This window comes from Canis aureus, chromosome 11 (genome assembly GCF_053574225.1).
Source record: "Canis aureus isolate CA01 chromosome 11, VMU_Caureus_v.1.0, whole genome shotgun sequence".
Lineage (NCBI taxonomy): Eukaryota > Metazoa > Chordata > Mammalia > Carnivora > Canidae > Canis > Canis aureus.
Genome location: NC_135621.1, coordinates 64,286,031 through 64,312,409, shown reverse-complemented (window position 1 = coordinate 64,312,409; position 26,379 = coordinate 64,286,031). Strand labels below are relative to the sequence as shown.

General features: G+C 33.3%; 1 protein-coding gene across 3 annotated transcripts in view; it reads left to right on the top strand.

Moving 5' to 3' along the window:
• The window catches only part of USP34 (ubiquitin specific peptidase 34), a 245,570-nt gene that overhangs the window by 117,712 nt on the left and 101,479 nt on the right, over positions 1-26,379 (top strand). For all 3 annotated transcript variants that reach the window (XM_077915546.1, XM_077915544.1, XM_077915547.1), the window contains exons 17-27: positions 2,692-2,807; positions 2,899-3,026; positions 8,206-8,295; positions 10,722-10,817; positions 15,976-16,058; positions 18,587-18,741; positions 19,700-19,813; positions 21,330-21,429; positions 21,785-21,944; positions 24,574-24,700; positions 24,797-24,944. In XM_077915546.1, the coding sequence (XP_077771672.1) occupies positions 2,692-2,807; positions 2,899-3,026; positions 8,206-8,295; positions 10,722-10,817; positions 15,976-16,058; positions 18,587-18,741; positions 19,700-19,813; positions 21,330-21,429; positions 21,785-21,944; positions 24,574-24,700; positions 24,797-24,944 (1,317 nt within the window). The remainder of the gene's footprint in view (positions 1-2,691; positions 2,808-2,898; positions 3,027-8,205; positions 8,296-10,721; positions 10,818-15,975; positions 16,059-18,586; positions 18,742-19,699; positions 19,814-21,329; positions 21,430-21,784; positions 21,945-24,573; positions 24,701-24,796; positions 24,945-26,379) is intronic.

The following is a 26,379-nucleotide window of genomic DNA, read 5'->3' as shown; positions in this document are numbered from 1 at the left end:
AGGATTGTGAGATCAAATACTGTGTTGGGGTTCTGTGTGGAGTTTGCTTAAATTCTTCCCTATATCTCCCCATCTGCCCCTCCTCCTACTCCTGCAAGTGTTCACTTTCCCTCTTAAAATCTTTAAATAAAAATTGATAAAGTTTAGAATAGTTAAAAGAAGATACAGAAAATTGGTCAGTAAATACATGAGAATGATACTATCTCTGGTTACCTGGGAAATGCCAATACCACAATGCAGTACCACTACATACCTACTGGAATGGGTAAAATTAACTGACTGAGCCACCCAGACACCCCTGGAATGGGTAAAATTAAACACTAATCATATTAAATGACACTAAGGATGTAGAGCAACTGGAACTCTCCATTGCTGTTGAGGAGTATAAAACAATACAGCCAATTTGGAGAACTATTTTACCAGTTTCTTATAAAGTTGAACTTGTATTCTTCATATGACTCAGCAATTCCTATCCTAGGTATTTACCTGAGAAATGAAAACACATGCCCACAAAAAGATTTGTACGTTGAACGTTCATACCTGTGCTGCTTATAAGAACCTCACCTGGAATTAACTGGTAGATTAACAAATTATAGTATGTTCACATCGTGTATTAGTACTCATCAATAAAAAGGAAAGAACTACTAATACATGCAGCACAATGGATAAATATCAAAAACATCAAATGATGTTTTTGATCTAAGCAAATGAAGCTACCAGAGAGTAGTACATACTATTTATCCCTTGTAGATAGTAATGGCTGAAATCTACTTAATGATTACTGAAGATTTGGTGGTAGGGAATGATTGTAAAAGGTCCAAAGGAAATTTTGGGGGTTAATAGAAATGTTCTATATCTTGCTTATGTGTTTATATTTTAATAAAATTAGTTTAAAACTAAATGCCCAGGGGATCCCTGGGTGGTGCAGCGGTTTAGCGCCTGCCTTTGGCCCAGGGCGCGATCCTGGAGACCCGGGATCGAATCCCACGTCGGGCTCCCAGTGCATGGAGTCTGCTTCTCCCTCTGCCTGTGTCTCTGCCTCTCTCTCTCTCTCTCACTGTGTGCCTATCATAAATAAATAAAATTAAAAAAAATTAAAAAAAAAATAAAACTAAATGCCCAAACCAACAAAACCTCTAAAAGATAAGCCAAAGATTGGGAAAAATATTTACAAATCATATATCTAATAAAGGGCTTGAATTCAGAATATATAAGAACTTTCACAAATTAGTAATTTAGCAAATAATGTACACAAGTGATAGCACCTGAAAAGATACGAAACATCATTAATCACTCTAGGGAATTGAAATTTAAAACCTTAATGAGATTCTACTGTACACCTGTTAAAATGGCCAAAATGAAAAAGTGTGACCATGGCAACATATGTGGGGATGTGGGGGAACAAGAACTGGTACTCTAACAGACTGTTAGTGGGTAAGTAAAATGGCACAATCATTTTGAAAAAGTTTGGCAATTTCTTCAGATGTTTTTTTTTTTTTTTTTTTTTAATTTATTTATGATAGTCACACACACAGGGAGAGAGAGGCATAGACACAACACAGGCAGAGGGAGAAGCAGGCTCCATGCACTGGGAGCCCGACGTGGGATTCAATCCCTGGTCTCCAGGATCGCGCCCTGGGCCAAAGGCAGGCGCCAAACCGCTGCGCCACCCAGGGATTCCTCTTCAGATGTTAAACACACATTTATCCCGTGAATCACCAATTCCAGTTTACCAAAGAGAAAGGAAAGCATGTGTCCGTGAATTGACTTGTTACATAGACATTTATGGCAGCATTATTCATATTAGCCAGAGATTAGAAACTCCCAAGTGTCCATTAACTGTTGAATATAATCAAAATGTAGTATTTCCACATAATAAAATATTACTCTGTCATTAAAACGAAGGCACTAGTGATATGGCTTTGACATGAATGTACCTCAAATATTTTCTGAGAGAACAAATTTAGACCTAAGACCATACATATTGTATAATTCCATTTACATAAAATTTGTAGAAAAGGCTAATTATGGGAATGGAAAAACAGATTAGGGCTTGGGAATTAATTTTAGGGTGGTGGAAGTGTTTTAAACCTTATGGTAATAATGGCACAATTCTTATTTTAATGAAATCCATGTGTATGTACGATTCAGTGGGGAAGTTTCAGGGTAGAGCAAAACTGTTTAAAAAGACAAGCATTTTTGCTTGGTAGAACCAGTGAGAATTTATTTACCATGGCCCTCAGCACCTGAATTATAATAGTAGAATCTTTTTTTTTTTTTTTTTTTGAGTAATAGTAGAATCTTTGAATTTAATTGAATGTTATGGGTAAATCATCTCCAATTTTTTTTTTTAATGTAGGGATATAAAACACTATACAGAAGATAATACAGAAGAATGTTCTTTGGCTGTAGAATTATTTCCAGAAAATTTTCTTTATGCTTAATTTGGGTTTCAAGCAATTATACTGTTCTCTTGACTTGCATTAGAAATAGTGAAAAGACCAACAGAGGAAAAATCTTAACTTTAGTTTTATCAAACTCTGAACAACACTGTGGTGTTCACAAAGCAACTGTTGTGTTAATCGTGTATTTTTATTTTTATACTTCGGATTTGTTAGTATTATGAATGCTGTAATTCACAATTTCTATCAGTTGCATTCCTCTAGCGCATGTTATATTTTGCCCTTTCAGGACCTGCTGTTCATAAACATCAATTCAACAGTAATGCTGTGACAGACATTAATTTGGATAATGTTTGTAAGAAAGGAAACACTTTGTTGTGGGATATAGTCCAAGATGATGATGCAGTAAGTTACCTACTAGAGCAAAAAGATGACAAAATTACAAAGATGTAATCAGAATAAACAGTAACTTTGTGTGTATACATTTTTTTTGTAGGTTAATCTTTCTGAAGGATTAATAAATGAAGCAGAGAAACTTCTCTGTTCCTTAGTATGTTGGTTTACGGATAGACAGATTCGAATGAGATTCATTGAAGGTTGCCTTGAAAATTTAGGAAACAACAGGTAAATGGGAATTAAAAAAATTTTTTTAAATATATATTAGAGTTTATTTTGTGTATTCTGTACTTGACTATATGTGGTGGACTCATAGCTTTTAATGTACCATTACCGATCCTTTTTTTTTTTTTTTATGTGATTGTGCATTTCCTGTTAGGTTTGAAGATTTTTACCTCACATGGTTTTTTTGTTTTTTAATCAGTTGTCTTTCAGCACTTTTGCCACTCTTGATTAGATATCCTCCCAACAGAAACAAAGTAATAATACTTAGTCTCTCCTTGTTTTGGGGAACATAGTGGTAACTGCTATGTTTCCAAACTACACTTGAATAAACATAAGCTGAAATATATTTTGATAATGATGTTGTTCTTCCAAATGGGTTAATCTTTTGTGTCTTGACTTCTGTAGTGCATAAAGAATTAAGTTAGTGGGTTTTTTTTTCCTAGTTTGAATTCCATATATTTATATACTTCTTATTGGGTCTCAGGTGATTCCCACAAGTTTCTTGAGTTTTCAGTTCTTTTCCATTGGTATAATTTCAGGTTTTCTTTGTCTTATACTGCTTTGGTAATGCAATTCTCTGATATAGTAAATTGAGTTACTAATGGAATATATTGTATTCTGTTTTACTCATAGAATGTTCTCAGCCTACCTCTGCCTTGACCTGATATAAATATTTAATTTTATTGAATATTTAAGTGCTTTAAAAATGCCACTGTGCTCTAAGTATTATCACATATGACCATCATTTACTACGAAACTAACATTCAGTTAGTCAGTTGAATAGAAATATTCTAATAGTTTAATTAGAAAAAGTATTTGTGATATTTTCCACTTTTTAAAGGGCTATATAATTTAACAATCACAATTTGTTTTTTTGTTTGTTTATTTATTTATTTATTTATTTATTTATTTATGATAGTCACACACGGGGGCGGGGGGAGAGAAAGAGAGAGAGAGAGGCAGAGATACAGGCAGAGGGAGAAGCAGGCTCCATGCACCAGGAGCCCGACACGGGATTCGATTCCGGGTCTCCAGGATGGCGCCCTGGGCCAAAGGCAGGTGCCAAACCGCTGCGCCACCCAGGGATCCCAACAATCACAATTTGTATCAATTTCCCATATGTGCATCTGTACCCCTTATGGCCCAGTAGTTCCACTGCTAAGTGTGTATGTTACAGAAGTACATCCAGACAATTACCAAAAGGTACATTCAAGAATGTTCGTAGCAGCATTATTCAAAATAACTAAATAGTGTTTATATAATTATCCAAGTGCCAAAACAGATTAGAAAGAAAAATTGTGGACTGTTTATTGAATGAAATTATAGCAGTAACATTGAATGAACGGTGGCTGCATGGAACAGTATGGCTGAATCTCACAAATACAATGTTGAATGAAAGAAGCCAGATATAGGAGAATATATCACTATTATTCCGTTTATGTAAAGCATAAAAACAGGAAAATGATAGTATTTAGTAGTCAGGATAATGGTTACTGTTGGGTTTTTAGTGACTGGAAAAAAAAGGACACAATGAAGACCAGAAGTATGAAAGTATGAAGAAGTATGAAAGATGAAATATCATGCAGCCTTTAAAGAGTCCATTTTTAAAAAGATTATATGATTACATGGGCATTTACTTACAGGCTTACCTTTTAAAAAAGATTGTAGGCAGTATTTGAGACTGTAAAATGGTTATTTCTGGAAGGATTTATTTTTCTCTTATGCTTTTCTATTTTCTAGTTTTTCTATTAGCATATCTTTCTGTTGAAAGGGAAACTTAAAAGAGACAAAAGGAAAAGTCTGTGTGAAAAATGGAAAATTGTTAATCTGGATTGTTTTATTAATCTTTAATTTGTTCGCTCCCAAATGAAGATGAAGCATTTTTCATTTATTCAAGTCAATTCCTGTATCCTATACAATGTTTTATTGAGTATATAGTAAATGTAATTATTGTGTTAAGCTAATTTTGCCCTCAAACTGGACTTTTCCTACAGTTACTATTTAATATTAGTTTTGTAGTGAATGATGGTCATATGTGATAATACTTAGAGCACAGTGGTATTTTTCAGTATGGGAAATATGCAACATATCTAAGTGTATACTATCTGAACTTCCCAAAGTTATTATGCAAGTTTGAAAAAAAGTTTTGTACATCGTTAGTATGGATTTCCTGATAAACTAGTGGATTTTAATGGGGGTGATTCCGCCCCCCCAGCAATGTCAACCAAGATATTTTTGGTTGTCTAATAAATGGGATTGGAAGTATAATTACAGGCTAGGGATGCTGCAAAGTATCCATCAATGCAGAGACAGCCCCTCCACAACAAAGAATTACCTGGCTCACAATGTTAATAGTGACCTCAGAGTTTTAGAAATCCCATTCAAAATGCAAGGATCCTTTCTCAAATCTAGCCCCCTGAGTTTACCATCAAAAAGGAATGTTGCGCAAAGATGCTAATAGTAATAGAAAAGTTCTTCCATATGTTGAAACAAATGGGTCACGACAACCTTAACTCATTTACTATTTTCCTGTCATTGGCAAAAGAATACAGAAGTCTACTTCCTGATGTCGTTTTTTTTTGTTTTGTTTTGTTTTTTGTTTTTTTTTATGTATTTAGTAGGGAGGCTTTAACTTTTTATTTTCTCTATGCTAAGTTTTAAGTTTTCTTTGCAGTTCCTGATTTGCCATGGTTTATGGATCTGTCAGCATTTTTCTTTCTTTTCTATGGTCATATTCCAATTTATTTGATGAAGTGAACTTAGCTTTTCTGGAACAGTAATATGGGTTTATTCTCAGGAAGCATAGAGATCTGAAAAAATTAAAGTCTTCAATAAATCTACCCATAATTCTACCATTTATATGGAACCATTGTAAACACTTTTTAAAACGGCCTTACATAGTCTGTGGTATACAACTTGTGTTTTGTGTTTATTTAGCCTCAGACAGATTGTTTTATTTTTTTAAGATTTCAATTATTTATTCATGAGAGAGAGAGAGAGAGAGAGAGGCAGAGGGAGAAGCAGGCTCCATGTAGGGACCCGATGTGGGACTCGATCCCGGGACTCCAGGATTACGCACAGGCACTAAACCGCTGAGCCACCCAGGGATCCCAGACAGATTGTTTTATAAGGCACATAAGAACATTTTGTTTTGTGATATTAGATGTAATTTTCCTATTTTTTTTTCCTTTGTGATGTCCTTATTTTATGGTTGTAAAGCCTTAGGTCAAATTAATACGTATACATTGGTTTTTTTTAATGTCTTAATTTTTAGGAAGAACTCTACTAATGTTTCTGAAATTTTGATAAGAGCTTTGAGTTTTTTGAGAGACAGAGAATCTTAAGCAGGCTCCATGGAGCCTGATGCAGGGCTTGATCTTAAAACCCGGAGATCATGACCTGAGCCAGAATCAAGAATTGGTTGCTTAATCAGCTAAGCCACCCAGGCACTCCTTGACAAGAGATTTTAGACAAAGAATCTACAATTGTTTCCCCCTGATTCTTGATGATCCTTTTCCCCAAGCATCAGTAATGTGTGGCTTCTTGAAAAATATTTAAAATGTTATTATTAGAAATATATTTAAAAGTTTAAAGTTTTAAAAAGATTTGTTCTTTAGTGACGGGGAGAGAGAGAGTATGTGTGAGGGTAGGACCAGAGAGAATCTCAGGCAAAGTCCCTGCTGGGTGCAGAGCCTGACCAGGAGCTCCATCTCAGGTCCCTGAGATCATGACCTGAGCTGGAATCAAGAGCCAGACACTTAACCAGCTGAGCCACCCAGGTGACCCCCAATTTAAATGTTTTTAAATATATAAAGAATATTAGGCACTTACTATCTCCATGACTTAACTGCATTGCATACTCCTTAGTCTGTACCAATGTGGTTTTTAGTCATCTAGCACTCTACTAACATGCTATTTATTTTGTTATCTGGTGATATTTTTTTGTTTGTCCTCCTCCTTTGTGACTGTATTAGCATTTTACACTGTACTTCTTACTCCTTACTTGAAAGTCTTGTCTTGCCTTTAAATTCTTTATTAGATCATTATTTAAACTAATATGTATTCATTGTGCATCATATGCAGGGATTTTTAAATTAATAAGACCATCTTTGCTCTCATTAAGTACATTCTAGTGGTAGACACATTAAGGAATTATTCATTAGGTGATGAATTTTTCCTACTCATTACCTACCATTGTTTCTGTCATACTCAGAAGTGCAGCTCTCTATTTTGATTTTCCTGGTACTCTTCTAAAAAAGAGGAAGTATTTTGGAGAACTTACTTGTATACCATATATTTTTTTAAATTTTTATGCAGCAATATTAGGTTCCTTAAAAAAATTCACTACCTCATTGGAGTTTGTCCTGCTCCTTTCAAGACTTCATGCAGCCACCTCCTTGCCTGCTAAGACTTAGGGGATTTGTCTGTCTCTATCTTCCCTATACTGCCTCCCCCACCCACCTCAAGATAGGCACACTCAGATCTGTTTAAAGTTGTAGAGTGATTTTCCTTTTTTGTTCCTTCATACTTTAAGTGTATGGTGTGCTTTCATTATTAACATGGCTCTTAATGAAGTGATTTTCAAATTAGATTCAAGTCATACTAAGTAAGAATTAGGGAGAAAGGAATAATTTGTATAGTTTGAAAAATGCTATTTTATTGCTGCTCAGAATGTGGTTCACAGACCAGCATTTTAAGTATCATTTGTGAGCTTTTAGGAAAACTTAGTATCTCAGACATGCCAATCAGAATTTGCATTGTAACAAAATTCTCCCAGGTGAATAAAGTGCACATTAAACTTTGAGAAGCTCTGTTCTAGATAAGCTGCTTTCCCCCCATTTTCCTTGATTAAATCCTCAGAAGCAGCCACAACTTAATTTTTATTTCATGAAAGTACTTTTAAATATTCTCCATTTGTTTTTATACTCAGGTATTTATAGTGTATTTTACTTTAAAAATCTTGGATTGAGATGTTAAAACTTGGATTTCTTGCCCCATTATATAAAATTTAAACTTTAGGGAAAATTTTTTCAGTGTTTATGTAGGAAATATGTTTATAATGTAAAGTTCCTTAAAATCCTTTTGCTTAATTTAAGATTTATAAATAGCCAAATTTCTGTAAAACACTAGAATTAGTAACTAAAATTATTTTATTCTATACATCTCTGTTTTGCTGTTTCAGATCAGTAGTAATTTCACTTCGCCTTCTTCCAAAACTGTTTGGTACTTTTCAGCAGTTTGGGAGCAGTTATGATACACATTGGATTACAATGTAAGTAAAAAAGAAACAAATATTCATTTAAGGATTTTTTTTAAATAATCATAGTTACCAAAGTTTTGAATAACTTAATAGCTTTTTTTTTTCACCAGGCATATTTGAATTTTGTGTGGCTCAAATGTTTTCTTAGATGTTCCAGAGTGTTCTTTGCCATTTAGCCCATGGAGATTTTACCAGCATCAGTAAAAAAAAAAAAAATTTGACATTTGTATTCTTTGTAATTTAAGAAGAATACTGTAGCAAGAAATTGGTCTAATTTTAGGGTGAATATTTGTAGTATATCAACCACAGTAAAGGATTCCTGAAAAAGATTCACACTAAAATAAACAGTCTAGGGTGCCTTTAATTTTTCCCATTACTAGAAATTGGTTGTAGATATTACATAATGTTAGGAATTATCTTGACACAACCCTATTACTCGTTTACATTTACAGAGAATTTAGGATTAATCTATAAGAATGTTACTTGCTTTATTCACATAGATTTTTGGAGGGATTTCAGAGACATTTAGATTTTAGGAAAAATTAGGCCTTTTGAGGGATTCATTTTTGAGGTTAAACAAGATAGCTTTTCATCTTATTCCTTCTATCTAAAATTAGTTAAAAGTACTTGTTTACTTCCAAAGTGAGTATCATTTAGAAAAATTATTTGAAGACTTCACAGTAGTTCTAAATAGATGAAGTGCTCAGTTGTAGCCCTTGCTGTTTTTTTGCTCTTTTAAAGGGGGCCTATTTAACCTGAACCTCTATTTTTTAGAAGAGCATCTCAGTATCTTTTGTTATTGCAATGAGTCATGTGACATTTTTATTTCTAAGTATAAGGGGAGGTCCTTGAGATACTAAACAGAGGGATAGGGAAAAGCATTTAATATTCTTTAAATATAAGAGGAATGTGAATCCAGGTCATTGACTCTGAATAGTTTTTAAATGGTTGAATGACAGAATTCTCAAGTATTAAAGGGATTTACTCATAGCTAATTTGGGCAAGTTGGTGACATATTGTAGCCATTTGAGAAGGTTTATATTAAGGAATAACAAAGTAACATTTTATAGAAGTGACCTACTCTGTATGGTCAGTTACTTATCAAGTACCTGAACCTAAGTATATTGAATCGAGACCCTTTTAGCTTGATCTTTAAATTAAATGTAAATATAAATAAGCTCAGTTAATGGCAGTTCACAGGATTTCCTATCTGAGACTAGTTTCCTTCCTAAATCTCAAGTGGATCATGTAAAAGAACACTGAGCTCCTATGGCTAGTTGGCAACAATAATAACAAAAACTTCCACTGTGAATCTATTCTATGCAGCGGCACTCAACACTTCATACATATTGTCTCTTAAACTCTTTAAGACCCATATTTTAAAACTGGAAATTGTTACTCCTTATCCTCTTAGTAAATCTTCAGGTAACCAGCAAACAGACTTCAAAAGAGGAGGTTACTTGCCCAGAGCCATGTTGCAAGTGTATTGGAACTGGTTTCAAACCTGTCTTAATAGATTTTTTCTGTGTTAACATCATCTTCTTTAAGGGATTGTCAAGGTGAGAGTAATTTATTTTGAAAAAAAGCATTATAGCAAAAACATGATGTAAATTATATCAGAAGTTTTGGAATTTTAATACTTCTTTACAAAGTAGATGTATTGGTAGTAAGAATTCTGTGGAGTAGATGATGTTGGTATGGGTGTTATGGATCCTGGGATCTCTGGTTGAATTTATTACTTTATTTTTTTATTTTAGTGTTTGTAGGTTGTTTTGGAGCTGATACCTGATTTTTTTTTTAAACAAATATTCTACAATAAAAAAAAAAGATTTAGCAGATTTGTATTGTATGTGTATTACATGCCAGGCATTTGATAAATTTTACTAAATAATGACTAAAGCACATAGTCCATCCTTCTACGGACTGTATCATACCATTTTTTAAAAATTTTATTTATTCATGAGAGAGAGGCACAGACACAGGCAGAGGGAGAAGCAGGCTCCATTCCATGCAGGGAGCCTGACGTGGGACTCGATCCCGGGTCTCTAGGACCACACCTGGGACCGAACGTGGCACTAAGCCGCTGAGCTACCCGGGCTGCCCTATCATACCATCTTTAATATTAACTCATGATAGTCATTTATGATGAGTACTGGCCAGACACTTTATCCTTTTCACAGAGATGGAGTGTTTTGGGATTTAAAACTATAGTGATACTTTAAACTCATAAAAATTAGGACAAAATGTTTTGTATCTTCCACAATTCAAATATAAATCGAACTTTAAAATTTTGATAATTGGAAGATTTTGCCTTTTTTTTTTTTTTTTAAGATTTTGCTTTTGAAAAATTTTTAGATCTGCATTTTTTTCTTGTCCTTGAATAGATTTATTCTCTTACCCTGTGCCTTTAAAAGTGTTTTCTCTTTCATTTGGGCCAGGTGGGCAGAAAAAGAACTGAACATGATGAAGCTTTTCTTTGATAATTTGGTATACTATATTCAAGCTGTAAGAGAAGGAAGACAGAAACATGCACTGTAAGTACCTTAACTAGGTTAGTTATTTCTAAGTTTTGATTGTCTATCCTTTAAAAGATAATGTTCTAGTACTTCTACTCCTTTTCTTTCATATAGTAAATGAATGTGATAAAAACTTTAGTTGCAAAAATTTTAAGAGATAGAAAAGCTCTTGTAAGTTGGAGAATTTTACAAGGTTATTTTTATAGTTTTTAACATAGGGAAATGTAGGTCATATAACTCTTGGGGGTGGTTAACTTTCACCATTGAGTTCTGTTCAAAGTCACTTTTTTGGGGGGGATCAAAAGTTTTTTGCCTTTTTTTCCCCCAGGAATCATCAATATCTTGCTTTATTCTCTTAGGGCATTGATTCGGAAATTTTGAAATACTTAATCATTAAGTGACTTTGGATAAGAATTGACAGAAATTGGTCAGTGGTATAGGTATGTTTAAAGTTTCTTGCAGGAAAATTGCTGCCTGGAAGGAAACATCTAAAATTCAGAAGGTTTCTGCTTGTTAGTCAATTGGTGGGGGTTGATGGCCAGGTTGAGAAAACTAGCTTTAATGTATATCTGCTAGCCTTAGTATTTATTGAGAAAATAATTCTATAGAAACTACTACATAGATGAAAACTGAGCACACTATGCAAGTGTTCAGAAAAGTAATAGACCGTTAGGGCATACTTAAATCCAAAAATGAATTATTTTTTCCATAAATTAGTTGTATCTCCAGATTTTACTATGTCCTTCAGAGTCCCACCATCCTCTCAGTCACCTTACACTTGGAGACTTTGGGGCCTTTGTTTTGTTCTGTCATTTCCAAACATAAATGATGATAAAAATACCACTGTTCATTGATGCTTACTCTATGCCAAATACCATTTAACTATTCAGTATTAATTTCAAGATATACAACAACTAATTTTTGAATTAGGCAGTCTCATTTAAAAAATGAGAACGTTTAAGCTATGAGATGGTAAATAACTTGCCCAAGGTCACACATTTTATAAATAGTGGAGTAGTTTGTTTTCTCTAATATTCTTGAGTTCTACATTATGCTGTCATCAATCTCTAGTTATCTTTTTTTTTTTTTTAATTTTTATTTATTTATGATAGTCACAGAGAGAGAGAGAGAGAGAGGCAGAGACATAGGCAGAGGGAGAAGCAGGCTCCATGCACCGGGAGCCCGACGTGGGATTCGATCCCGGGTCTCCAGGATCACGCCCTGGGCCAAAGGCAGGCGCTAAACCGCTGCGCCACCCAGGGATCCCAATCTCTAGTTATCTTAATGCTAAAATATATTTCATGTATTTTCACAAGTTGACATTCCCATGGATGCTGTTCCAGTCCTGTTATCCAACTTCTGGATCAGTTGTTTTGCCTCATTCTCTGCCTTACTCCTTAATTTCTTATCTTCATTATATTAGGAGTTGTAATATAGTATTGAAGGAAAGAACCTGGGCTTGTGAACCATACAGACTAAGGGTTTAGAAGATGAATGTATTGTTTAGAAGGGTTTAGAAGATGAATGTATTGTTTCAACCTTATTTTGATTAATTTTTATAAGAATTAAATAATTTAGTAAGTTGCACCTGGCACATAGATAATCTATAAACTATAGTTACCTGGCTAATAACAAACTATGATACAAAACAAACAACAGAGTTGCTCTTTATCCCCATTTAGATTCTTCTCTGTGTAAAAAGTAAATTCCAGATCCTTCAGCCTAGTATTTTGAGCCCTCTAAAATCTAAACTCAAGCAGCCTTGCCTTTTTGATTACTGATTACTCAGTGATTTTTAAACTTTTAAAGTTTATTTATTCAGGAGAGACACACAGAGAGGCAGAGACATAGGCAGAGGGAGAAGCAAGCTCCCTTTGGAGACCCTGATGTGGCACTCAATCCCAGGACCCTGGGATCATGACCTGAGCTAGAGGCACATGCTCAACCACTGAGTCACCCAGGCACCCTTACTCAGTGATTTTTTTAAAGACCTCCTATCTTACAAGCCTATCAAATTATTTCTGAGTTATTTCCTTAAATTTATTCTGTAGCTTTGTTTACAAAGTTATCTCTACATAAGATAAATTTCTTTAAATGCTATTAAAATTCTAAATGTTCTTTGTAGTCTGTATCTTCCTTTTAATTCTTGAAGCAGAGGTTAAAGATAATTATGGTTTCCTGTGTCTGAGCATCTCCATAAATCTGTAAAAACCACAAGATTGATAAGCAGAACCACACAACCCACATCTTGAGCATTTTTAGGAGACAGAATTCAAGTTACCTGTGCATAGATAAGTAAACACTAAGGTTACAAAAGAGCTTTCACCACCACTACAAGCCTGTGGGCTTGATGAACCAGGATGGGAGGCTTAATTTAGAAAGGGTTGTGGAAGATAAGACCAAGGTGAATCATCCTCAAAAAGAAAAAGTCCGATGTTAAGTGCCAAAAAAATAAACACAGGTCTGAGTTTTGATTATTCACAGCATTGGCTACAGGGAAGTTGCTGACTTTGTTAGTGGAATTAGAGGTGGAGCCTCATACAAGCATTGTTACTGTGGTGAAAAAGATAGTGGAGTAATGCTCTTTGGAGAATGAGTTTTAAACTTTCTTAGGATATATATTATCCTTCCAATCCTCTGGTCTTGCCTTGTGGCCTGGCATCTAAAGGAGAATAAAACCTTAAAACAGAGAGATGTTGTCTAGCCTCTTGGTATAACTGCCTTGTTCCTTCAGGTTGTAAAACAGAGCTGTAAATTTGCTACCCTTTGTTAAAGCATGCTGACCTTTTGAGTGTGTAGCCCATTGTTTTCCATTTGTTCATGGGGATTTTAGTAGGCAAGTTCTAAGATTTTTACCTAGGACAAAAAGATTCTGGTGGTATGAGAGATAACACTTCGTTTCCCAAATAGATACATTATATTTTTCTTGAACCAGTGGCCTCTAGAGAAAATCCTGTCTGTGTCAACAAAGAGGCTACAAACAGAATTTTTTTTTAAGGCTTAAGTTCTCTACTAAAATTTCATGCCTGTAGGGAGATTATTTTTGTCTTATATTTCCTATAATGTCAGAAGCCATAGTCGAGTCCATGAGAACTTGTCAGCAATTGATGTTAACTTTTGTTTTGCATCTCAAGAAATTTCCTGGCTAGTGATTTTAGCAGCCAGTGATACCCTGACAGAGCAGAATCCTTTGAAGTGTGGAACCAGTGGCTCTAACTGTGGAAGCTGAAAAGAGGACAAAGGGACTGGGTACATGCCTTCTAGGGTTGGTCTGTTACTGAGTTGCAAATACAGGAAGGAAATGTGCAGGAAATTAAAGCATTTTGTACAGGACAAGATTTCATTCTTCCTTTATGTGTGTGACTAGTGTCCCTCAGGCTCAGAGAAGTATAGTAACTTACTTAAAATCACAGAACTGATGGATGCTAGCTAGAACTCGAATTTTAACCTGTACTCCAGGCTTCTGCTACAAAACCCATCATCCTTTTTAGTAGAGAGATGAGAAGCTGTTAGGAGCTGTCTTAAATTTTATCTGGATGGCATTCTAGTCTGTGATTGGCTTACTCTCATCCCTCCTTCGCAACTGCCATCTTGCCACACTTTCATCTTCACCAAGGACACTGCAAACAATAAAGAAGTGAAAGTTCATCTTTTCTTTGCCAACGTTAATATGAGACAGCAAAAGTAATATTCAGCAAACTTAATCTTTAGAAAACCTTAACTTTAAACTTCAACAGTTGAAACCAGTTAATTTTGGGAAGCTTTTAAAATTTTGCACTTAGTTGAAGATTATATAGGAAGTTGAATTGAGGTGCTTTGACTCTCTGCAACCTAGTATCAGGGCTCAGACTGGCTGCTGCCTTTTGTTGGCAAAGTAATTTGGGCAATTCATCCACAACAAGCCTTTTATTTATAATATAGAGGTAAGAACTCATGATTGATTTAGTTTCATTGACTGGGTGCTCAGGTGCTTGTGGGAATTAGAATGTTTTGTAGTATCACAGACACAGTTCATTATGTAGTTTACAGGATTGCTAAAGGAGTCCTAAAATGTAAACCTGATCATGAGTCCCCTCTACCTCTAACACCCTTTAGTGATCTCCTTTTCCATCTAGAATAATACCAAATTCTTCTGTTTGACACTTTAGGCTGGCCACAGTCTGGCCCCTATCTGCCTCTTCAGATATATCTCCTACCCTTTCCCTGACAGACCAACACTTGATTCTTAAAATGCTGTTCCTTTGCACATGTTACAAATTGAATTCCCTGAGAACTTTGTGAAGTCACCTACTTAACAAGCCTCCAACTCTTACTATTGATTTTGTGCACATGAATTATAATTATTTAGATTTGAAGTAACATTCAAAAATGCCAGTTTTGTATTAGCTGTATTCTTTATGAACTAGATTTATGGAAATGATACCTCATTAGCATTTCTTGTTTAAGGAATATAGTATTGTCACTGATGGGACAGTGATAAGGAAACATGCAGTTTTTGGATAGAGATGCAGTTTATTCTAACCTATGTGCATATTTCATAATTTCAAAATGACGTATTTCTTTTGTTCCACTGTTGAGTTCTTACGTACTTTCTCATCTAATTTAAAAGTATGTTTTCTAATTGTTTGCAGATTTTTATAATTTATTAAGTAACATAAATCTCAAACATACCATTTGGCTTTTATGACCTTTTTTCTGTATAACCAAAGTTATATACAGTTGACCCTTGAACAACATAGGTTTTAATTGCATAGGTCCACTTAACATGTGGATTTTTTTTTAATTAATGCAGTACAGTACTATAAGTGTATTTTCTCTTAAAGTTTTCATAGTAACCTTCTTTTTCTAGCATACTTTATTGTAAGACTTTAATACATATACAAAATATTTGAGTTGTGTATGTTCTCAGTAAGGCTTCTGGTCAATAGTAAGCCATTAGTACTTGAGTTTTGGGGGAGTCAAGAAGTTCTACACAAATCTTCACCTGCAAAGGGTTTGGCACCCCTAACTCCATGGTGTTCGAGGGTCAATTGTAATTAAAATATTTAATAATTAATGATATTACGATGGAATTTTACTTCTTTGGTATAATTTAAGATTAGGGCCTTTAAATCTTTAAAAATAATTAAGAAGTAGGATCTTTCAGTTAATTATTTTAATGACTTTTTAAATATAGGTACAGCCATAGTGCCGAAGTTCAAGTTCGACTTCAGTTCTTGACTTGTGTGTTTTCAACTCTGGGATCACCTGATCATTTCAGTAAGCTTTTTAATCAGTCTTTTAATCAGTATTTTAATCAGTTTTTAGGTCTGTATTGGCTCTTGGAAGAGTCCAGTTAAATGTGCTCATGCCTTTAGATTTCTATAGTGATTAATTAATATTTAATTCATATTTTCAATACCAAATGTCCTCAGTATGTATGGCAATATGAGCGTGACCCTGACACATTTCTGCTTCAGTCTCTGAAAATGCCAGTTTCTCGGTGGATAAACAGCTCACTTCAAGAACAAAATATTTGGGGTAGGGAAAGATACCATGTTTAGGGGTGGCTATATTTTTTATTTCTTTTAGTTATATAATCCTTTTTTCACTCTAGTTGTAAATAGCCACTGTCTACATATTATTATCAGGTCAAGTCTTACCCCAAATTGCTTGGCTTCACAGGCGATAGAGACTTTTAGAGGCCCTAGTTTTAATTAATTTAAAACTTGATTTCATTAATAATTAACCTTAAAGAAATTGGTCTGGTGTATTTAGGGTATGGACCATATCTAAATCCACACACTAAGATGTTCTCAAAGGAGAGGAGGAAGCCTGACATCCTTTTGGCCAGAGCTCCTTTTCTCTTATGGGACACATTTGTGTTATTTTTCACTCTTTATATACTCTTTTCTGTGTGAGCATGTCAACAAATTTTGTTCTAGGGCATTCTCTTTCTTTAACTATGGCTAATAGAGTCAAACTGATAAGTGTCTTGCTAACGTAAGAGATGTCATGTCATCATGGCTCTTAAGTCCACGTCTGTGGTTGAGATACACCATTTGTTCATTTTACTTTTAACTCTGTAATTTCTTCAAGTTAAGCTCTTTGTAATAAATGCCACTAACATGATACCAAAAGATTTTAAAATGAGACACTGGTTTTTGATAGGAACTTCTATTTCATATTATTAGGTCTTCTATCATACCCATGATGACTGATAACATATAAGAAATGAACAATAAAAAAAATCTTATACATGGACAAGTCAAACCAAGATAGATATTATCAGCATAAATAATTTCACATGACTGTGAAGTTTCATATTTGTTTAATTAAGATTCTTACTGGAAACCATTAACTATTCTCAGTATTTGAGTAATGAATTAGTTATTTTACTGTTCCCATTCCAGGGAGCACAGTGTAGATTCTTAGTGTATAGGCTTATAATAGCTATTTTCAAATGGAATCAAGCTGAAAACTTTTTCTCCCACATCATAATCGTTTTTCTCTTACTCGCATGGTTCCTGTCAGGTATAATAGTTACTCCAAAGTTATATTTGATGAGTGAATACTTATTTAATATACCAATAATGTATTCTTTAAAAAGCTTAATAATGAAAGCTTATACATTGCCTTTTGAATGTGGATTGGTGATTCATTTATGATAACTTATTTTATGATATAGCTTACTATAGTTAACCTGGATACTGTTTTTTTGTTGCTGTGTTTGTTTTTTCAACTTTTTGCTTTCTTCTCTCTTAATTATTGAATGTAATTGTACTCTAAAGATTGTTTCTGGTTCATTCATTCATCCAGTCTTTTTTCTTTCTTTTCTTTTTTTTTTAAATGTTGGCTTCCAGGGTATAAGTTCTTCAACTTGTATGGTTATGTGAGAAACTGATAGGATACCTATTTTTGATCAAAGTCTGTAGACTGATGTTGCTACTAAGTAAATATTTTCTGAGGTGTTTTTTTTTTTTTTTCTATTCTGGATCTCATCTGTTTTTCCCATGAAATAGGTTTCTTATGATTGTATCATATTTCCTATCCCTTCTGGTTCTGGGGAACAACCTAGGCTTTAGAACCCCTTTATGATGAACTTTAAAAATCCCTGTGATGCTTTTACTCTGCCTTTCCGGATTTTCTCCTTTTATCCATATTCAAATTTGTGATTTCCTATAATGCCTTCTCTTTGGTTCTGAGCAGTTCTTTGCCTTCTTTCTGCCAGACTTTGGGATCATTTATTAATGGGTCAAAGTACCATACAGATTTCATCTCATTATATCAACTTCTTGAATATAATTGAATATCCTGACGTGTTGCTGTTTTCTCTTTTCACTTTATTATACAGATCCTTCCCCCACCACCATAGTTCCAAAAATAATGCTTATTGGCATTTTTTGTTCTTCTGTATGCATAGAATGATCTTTGAACATGATGTGCATGTACTCTCTTAACCCTTAAACCTTAGAACTGACTCCTCAACTTTTGGGATTACCTCCCTCTATTAATCCTGTTTATTGTAATACAATGATATGTTTTTATTTTAATGAGATTGACTTTCCAGATGAAACGGCTCTTGTAGGATACTTTATAAGTTGTGTGTTTTTAGATGATTTATATATGGATTATATATAAGTATGTTTTGAAAGCATAAATGATGTGAAAACTCTTATAAAACAGTTTTTATAAAATGTTATAAAATATCTTCTTTATATTTCTGCATATATTGGTGCTTCTAGTACATTGAATTAGGACCAAGATATTGTATGAATCATGATTCAAAATTTGTAATTTTTATCTAGGATTAAGTTTAGAGCAAGTCGACATTTTATGGCATTGTTTAGTAGAAGATGCTGAGTGTTATGATGATGCACTCCATTGGTTTTTAAATCAAGTTCGAAGTAAAGATCAGCATGCTATGGGAATGGAAACCTACAAACATCTTTTCCTGGAGAAGGTAATTTTATTTCTAGACTATTTTACTGCTAATGTTGTTTTTCCATATTTCTTCATTATCTCTTGAAATATAAACTCTGTAATGTTAGTTTTTTCCTCTTTTGTCATAGGTTTTTAAAATAGACAAGTGTAAAAAAAAAAAAAAAAGTAAAATAGACAAGTGTACTGTCGTTCATCAGTCCTTATGTAATTTTGCCACTTAGATTTTAATTTTATCTTCTACAGTGTTTTTAGTCTATGAATATAAATGAGAGCTGCCTTTTATGACTCTTAGTTGGCTGTGGTTTTAGCCAGTCCTGTGGTAGAGATAAGCCAATCTCCAGATTTTTTGTGGATTCCAAAAAATCCTTTTTAGGAGGTGCTGTCATGTGTTGTTATTAAAGATATTTTTCAGTCCAGTTTTTGTTCTTTATCAGATGCTACAGTTGGTTCAGGTAATAATTTTCCATTTGAATTTTGAAACCTGAGAATAATAAAGCAATAGACTGTTTATTTTATGCTTATTTTTGAGTCTTGGCAAACTCATTTTCTCTCTGGTAGAATTGACTATATATAAATAAGTTTTGGTACATATAAACTAAACCACTTAATCTACAAAGCTACAAATCCTTGAGGATCTTAATTTTAAGCCCTAACTTATATACAAACTGTACATATAGTTACACTTCTTATAAATGTGAATGGGATTGGTATATAATAAGTGATAAAACTTCTTATTCATGTCCTCCAATTTGGATCTACATATATATTGAAAATTAAAATACATATTAAGATTTCAATTATGACCTGAATAAGATTTTCATGAAATTATTATCTTTTAATTTTTAAAATCATCACTAAAAGTTTGAGCTGATACATTTTCCTCTGCAATGACTTCAATAAAATTGTTAAATTTGTTAATCTAAATTTGATAAAATGTATTGTCACACTAAACTAGTTAAAAAAAATTTTTTTTTAAGATGCCCCAGCTAAAACCTGAAACAATTAGTATGACTGGCTTAAACCTGTTTCAGCATCTCTGTAACTTGGCTCGATTGGCGACAAGTGCCTATGATGGCGGTTCAAACTCTGAGGTATGGACTTAGACTTGTCATTTTATTAGTTCAGGTTTTATGGAATTTTTCTTTTATTTTTCAGATTAGATTACTGAATTAATTTCTGCCGTCTACCAGGCATTGAATTTACTATGAAGACTGTTATTCTTAAGTTTTAAAAAGCACATTTGGTGATTCTTGTTGTCATTGTTGCTAAATGTAACCTTGGTTGTGATTAATAAAAACTTACTATACGTTCCTTAATGCAGAAGAGGCCATCTGAGTCTTCTTTCAGTCCCCTGAAAGCTCCTAGCTAATATAATCAAGTAGTTCTGTCCACTAGGAGTGGATTTATCTAAAGTCTGATTGTTAAGCCATTTGTGTGGCCAACCTTTTACTTGCTCTTGGACAGCTCCAGAGTTCCTAGAATACAGTCTACCTTAAATCATCTTGACATATCATGTCTTTTCATTAACTGAAGACTCACAAATTGCTAGTCTTATTTCTGGCTTACTGTTAGATTTGCCTCAGTAGGTGGCTGCTAGGTTTTCTTGAAGGCATTATTTCTTAGACTCTCTCCCAACACAGATGATTATTTGATAGTCTTCCTCATTGGACACTCCAGTTTATTAATGCTAGCTTTGAATTAGGTAGTATCTACTCATGTTTTTCATTAATTTTTCTTTAGAAGTTAATGAGAATAGGTAAAGAGAAAGATGGGTAAAACTGATATTAACCTATGTGGTAAAGAATAATTTTAATTGGGTCTAGAGTAATTTGATAATCTCTTCCTACATTTTTTCCTTGTTTGAATAGTATTTTGTTTTTTTTAATATTTTGGTCTTAATTCTTACTTTGACAAATTTCAATTTGGTCATTTCAGATAACTGGTCAGATCTGTTTTAACCTAAGAAGTAGTCCTACTCTAATTTCGAAGTAACACTACTTTTTAGTGTTATGAACTACTTAAAAAGTAGTGGATGATATGAACGCTATTAGAAGGATACCTTGCTTTAGCCTGCTCAACTTTGGAGAACTTTGACTCCATTTTTTCTGTAGTTTTCAGTGAAAACATTCTTTTGGTCATCACACAGTTAAAATTAAAAATTTAACAACTTGGTTTATTAGCATATTTTAAAATTTTTCTCTGAATATCTAAAAGTAAGTTGGATGAAAGCACTGAAGCTTTTTTCTGCTAGTAAATGTGTTTTGTTTTTTATTCACTTGTAGCATGTTTTGAGGATTTGAATTTTTCCCACTATATAGTCACAACTTTGGAGTTAAACACAACATACACAAAGACAAACAGCTGCTTTAAACTTTCTTTTTTTTTTTTTTCTGTAGAACCAGTACAGGTATATTTCAGTTCTTGAGGAAATTTTCAAAGCTTTTATCATTTTATTTAATTTTAACAGGAATTACCCTTAAATACTTTATAGAATATTAAAATTCATTGATATTGTATGACTTTGAAACTTGAAACTACTTCAGCCTTCTAATGATTTACATTTTTTGGCAATAAAATTTACAGATGTCATTGTATTTTTTTTCTTAGCTTTGTGGTATGGACCAATTTTGGGGCATTGCTCTAAGAGCACAGTCTGGTGATGTCAGTCGAGCAGCTATCCAGTATATTAACTCCTATTATATTAACGGTAAGTGAGTTGGAATATTGTCTGATAATTTTTTATGTGGGGATGTTTTATTTTTATTTTTTATTTTTTTAAAAATATTTTATTTATTCATAGAGACAGAGAGAGAGAGAGGGAGGGAGGGAGGCAGAGGCACAGGCAGAGGGAGAAGCAGGCATCATACAGAGAGCCTGATGTGGGACTCGATCCAGGGTCTTCAGGATCATGCCCCGGGCTGCAGGCGGCGCTAAACCGCAGTGCCACCGGGGCTGCCCTATGTGGGGATGTTTAATTTAGCTGCAATTCCTTTTATTTTTTTTTTATTTTTTATTTTTTTAACACAGAAGATTGAGACACTGTCTAAACATCTGATTTTCAGGTAAAACGGGTTTGGAGAAGGAGCAAGAATTTATTAGTAAGTGTATGGAGAGTCTCATGATAGCTTCTAGCAGTCTTGAACAGGAATCACACTCAAGTCTCACTGTTATAGAAAGAGGACTCCTTATGCTGAAGACGCATCTGGAAGCATTTAGGAGAAGGTAATGGTTTTATACCCCATTATTACAGTGAATTTGTTTTTGTTTTGTTTTGTTTTACTGCTAACATGTACAAAAATATTCTTAAAGTAAAGGTTTTGTTGGGGCAGGTAGAAAGCTTAACTTAACGCAAGTGAAGGGTTAGTAATAGAAGTACTTTTATTCCTAATATGTATCGTTTTGCCATGAAATAGGCAATATAGGTTCCCAGTAAATATTGTGGAGCTTTAAAAATTCTTGAACGCTGAGAAGATATGCATGAATAAGACTCTCTAGACAGAATTCCACCTCTAGGAAAGTATTACAATGATTGAAAGGCAGAACACCAGCACCAAAAAAAGTTTCACTAAAACCCTCACCAAGAACATCAAATAATCTCTCATAGTTGAATCAAGTTGAGTCATTTGTTTCATTTGCTGTTTTTTTTTCTTCCTGGACTAGGAGACAGTATTTTAATTTTGAATTTCCATTTACCATGGAAACATGATCAAAAAATTCTGTGTTAATGAATATCTGTATAATTAATTTAGACATACCCTGTGTAATACAGAAATAAAGCAAATTAACATTTATGAATATATCGACTGAAATGAAAGGTGAGTAGATAGTTTTAATTAAGAAATTCTGTTTGTTAAAAATCATGACTAAATGTAAAAAATAAAACGAACTGTGTTGGCAAAAATTGTTAAAATCTTTCAACTTCAGAGTTTAGTTTGATAATGAGTCATTCATTAAAGATTTTTGAGATTCTATTTAGATTATCAGGAAATATTGAATAATAGGAGGTATTCTACACATTCCTTATAAAAATCATGGCTTCATGATTTAATTGGGCATTGCAAAATTCTTTATTTTGATTATGGTTGCAATTTGTGGGAATTATACTTAAATAATTCCTTGTGCTTTTAAAGAATGTGTTAGGGAACTCTATAGAATTTTTTTTTTAACAGAAACGTTACACTGTCTCATAATTTTTACCATTCTAGAAAATTAAAATAAGCAAATGTGATGTGTCTTTGACTAAATAAACATTCATACATACTATTTATAAAATTTAGATGTTATAGTAAGGGTAATACCACAGAAAATGAAAGTCATCATAATTTATCTCTTCCTATTAGAGATAGTTATTGTTAATGAGATGATATATATTTTTCCAAAATTTTTTTTTGCTACAGAGTCTATAAACAACAAACCAAAGAGTGCCCTTAGTTCTTACACAGTGTTACCTGTGTTTTAAATAAACATTTATTTTAAAAGTCTTTAAAAATAAGTTTCCTAGGATTCAATGGTGCTATTTATAAGCTGAATGAATTTCAGTTCAAAAATCCCTTCTCAGATGTATAATTTTTTTCTAACTCCTGGAAAATGATTGTAGTATCCTTTGCTAGAAATCTTTATATTTTTATTCATATTTTACTCTAAAGTTAATGTTGATGTTAAATAATTTCTATAAATATTTATTTTTGGAGTGGCAAGTAGAGAAACTAGAAAAAAAAAACTCAAACTAAGATGTTTAAAAATGTCAGGAATTTTCATGCACACATTTGTTATCAGTGTACGATTTCAAGTGCTTAATGTACTTAATTCTACTAATTTAAAATTGCCTAATATTTATAGAATGAAGATATTAAGTAATTATTGTCTTTGTGTATTCCTTATATTAAAAAAAGTGTGGGGTTTTGTTTTAAAGAAGAAAAGCTATAATTTGAAGAGTGGTTCTTAAACTAGAATCATTTTGTTTGCCGGGGACATTAGGTAATGTGTGGAGACACTTTTGGTTACCATGGCTAAAGGGAGAAGGGGGTATTATTGGCATGTAGTAGGTAGTGACCCAGGATGCAGCTAAACATTGTATTGTGCACAAGACCATTTCCCCTGCATCCCCTTGACCTAGCTAAGAATTATCCAGCCTCAAAATGTTTAAGATTATTCTTTTGCTCAGCCATAAAAGCTGAACATTGGATCCCTTCTAGGAAACCAAGTCCATTTATTTACTTTTTGTCCTTCTGTTCTAGAATTGCTTATTAGTTTTTGACATTGATAATTCTTTTCTTAATGAAATTCAGGTATCCTGGATCCTGTCTTCAACAACTGAAAATCAGTTAGAAAACTGACAGTATTTAGTGAGTGACCTGCTAGATGCCTTTCACCCTTGAGATTAGTCTTTGTGGTTTATTTTATAATTTTAGTAATCACGGAATCAGCTCTCAAATTCTGTTAAGCATATATTTGCTGGGATACATTTCTGACCCTGAAAAATGTTTCCTAATACGTTTTTTCCCGTTGTGAATGTAGGAATGGGAACTTGCCATTTCACTTTCTGGATTAATCTGTTTCTTTGAATTCCTCCTGCCTCTACTACTCCCCTCCCCTCCTTTAAAAAAAAAAAAATTCTTGGTGGGATATTTTTTCCTCAGTAATTTTTCTTGTAAACTATCTTAAGGAACTCTTAGCTGTATTTATGTATTTAAGTTTAATGCAGTATGATGAATCTTAGCGCTGTAGAGTACATTGGAATGTGCTAGAACTTTTTGTGGGCTTTTTCATTTTGTAAAATATTAAAAACTTCTCTGACATGAACATGGTTTAAAATGGCATTCTTCCTATGTGTGGTTTTTGTGTGTTTTAGGTTTGCATACCATCTCAGACAGTGGCAAATTGAAGGCACTGGTATTAGTAGTCATTTGAAAGCACTGAGTGACAAACAGTCCCTGCCGCTAAGGGTCGTATGCCAACCAGCTGGACTTCCTGACAAGGTAGTTACATAATTTTAGTTTCCAAATTGTTAACATTTCCCAGTTCAAATATCTATTCTTGTTGTATTTTTAAATTGGTTGCATCTCATATTTCAGATGACTATTGAAATGTATCCTAGTGACCAGGTAGCAGATCTTAGGGCTGAAGTAACTCATTGGTATGAAAATTTACAGAAAGAACAAATAAATCAACAAGCTCAGCTTCAGGAGTTTGGTCAAAGCAGTCGAAAAGGAGAGTTTCCTGGTAAGTCCAACAGTTTAAATTTTTAATTTTTTCTAGGTTCTGTTAAATAGCAACTTAGGACCTTTGCATCTTTTAAGAGTACAAAGCATATTCATGGCTCCCCTCCTTTTGGTAGGGTGCCATTGATCATAGAGAAGTGTTAAGAGTTGCTTCAGATGTTATTTGCAAATATTTTTCCTCATTTTTCTAAAAAAATTTTACTTTTGAGGTTACTTGATGGGCAATGTGGGAATTACAAGCTTTTCTTTCCATGCACTACTTAAGTACCTAGTTTTACCCAATGAATTTTTGGGGCATTTTGATATATTTCATTTTTTTTCTAGAGCACATGAAAATAATACATCCTTAAATCCCACTGTGCCTCTCCCCCTTACTTCCAAAAGAGTATCATATTAAGAAATTTTTCATATTGGCTCAAAGGGTATATTTTGTTCTTCCTTTATTGTTACCAGTAGAGCATTTGTAGTGTCTTTTCATAGCACAGAAAATATGAATTAATTAGAGGAACAACCATGAAAGCTGTTATAATTTGAGACCTTTAAATTTTAAGTAAAATGTGACAAGCTATATATATAAGTTTAGAAAAAAAAGTTTTAAAGTTTAAAAGCTTCTTTCATGATTTTAATCTGCCTTTGTGCAATGATAATTCTTTGGCATCTTTTAGTGAGGAGGATCATGCTTAAGATGAAACCATATGTATCTTTTAAAGTATCAGATCTTAAATTTTGTTCTTGGATAATTAATATTCTTGGTACAATAGAATAGATATTGAAAAGTCTCCTTCCTGTCCATTTCTAAACCACCTCTTTCCCTTCTCTTCTATACTCGTCAAGGGATACCAAGATATACTATAAGAATTATTCATGTACTTCAGACACAAATGTAGCAGTCCATTTATAGTGCATATAAAAATTACTTCATTCTTTTTAAATCTACATATTCTGTAATATGGTGGTGCCATGATGTATTTTACTTCTCCTCTGTTAATGGACATATAGATTTTTTCCATTTGTTTGCTATTTATAAGCAGTGCCACAGAGAATATCCTTATACCTATATCATCTAATGAACATTGACTAAATACCTAGTTATGGAATTTTCAGGTCAAAAGGTATTTATTCTCTTTTGTTACATTGAAATGTACATTAAGAAGAGAATATGAAATGAGTAATAAAAAGATGAAAACTGTCCATGTATAGTACCATCCAGAGTAAGAACTGGAACATTATTAGAAGCTATTTATGTATGCTTCTTTAATATCCTCTTTTCCACTTCCCCTTAACACTATCTTGATTTTTTTTTAGTTTATCATCTTTTGTGTGTGTTCTTTATAAAAACCTTACCTTGGGTATATATACCTAAAATATGTATTTACTTTTGTTAAATAGATAAGTATGAATTTGACAGATTAGAGAAAGAGTTATTAGTTAAAGGA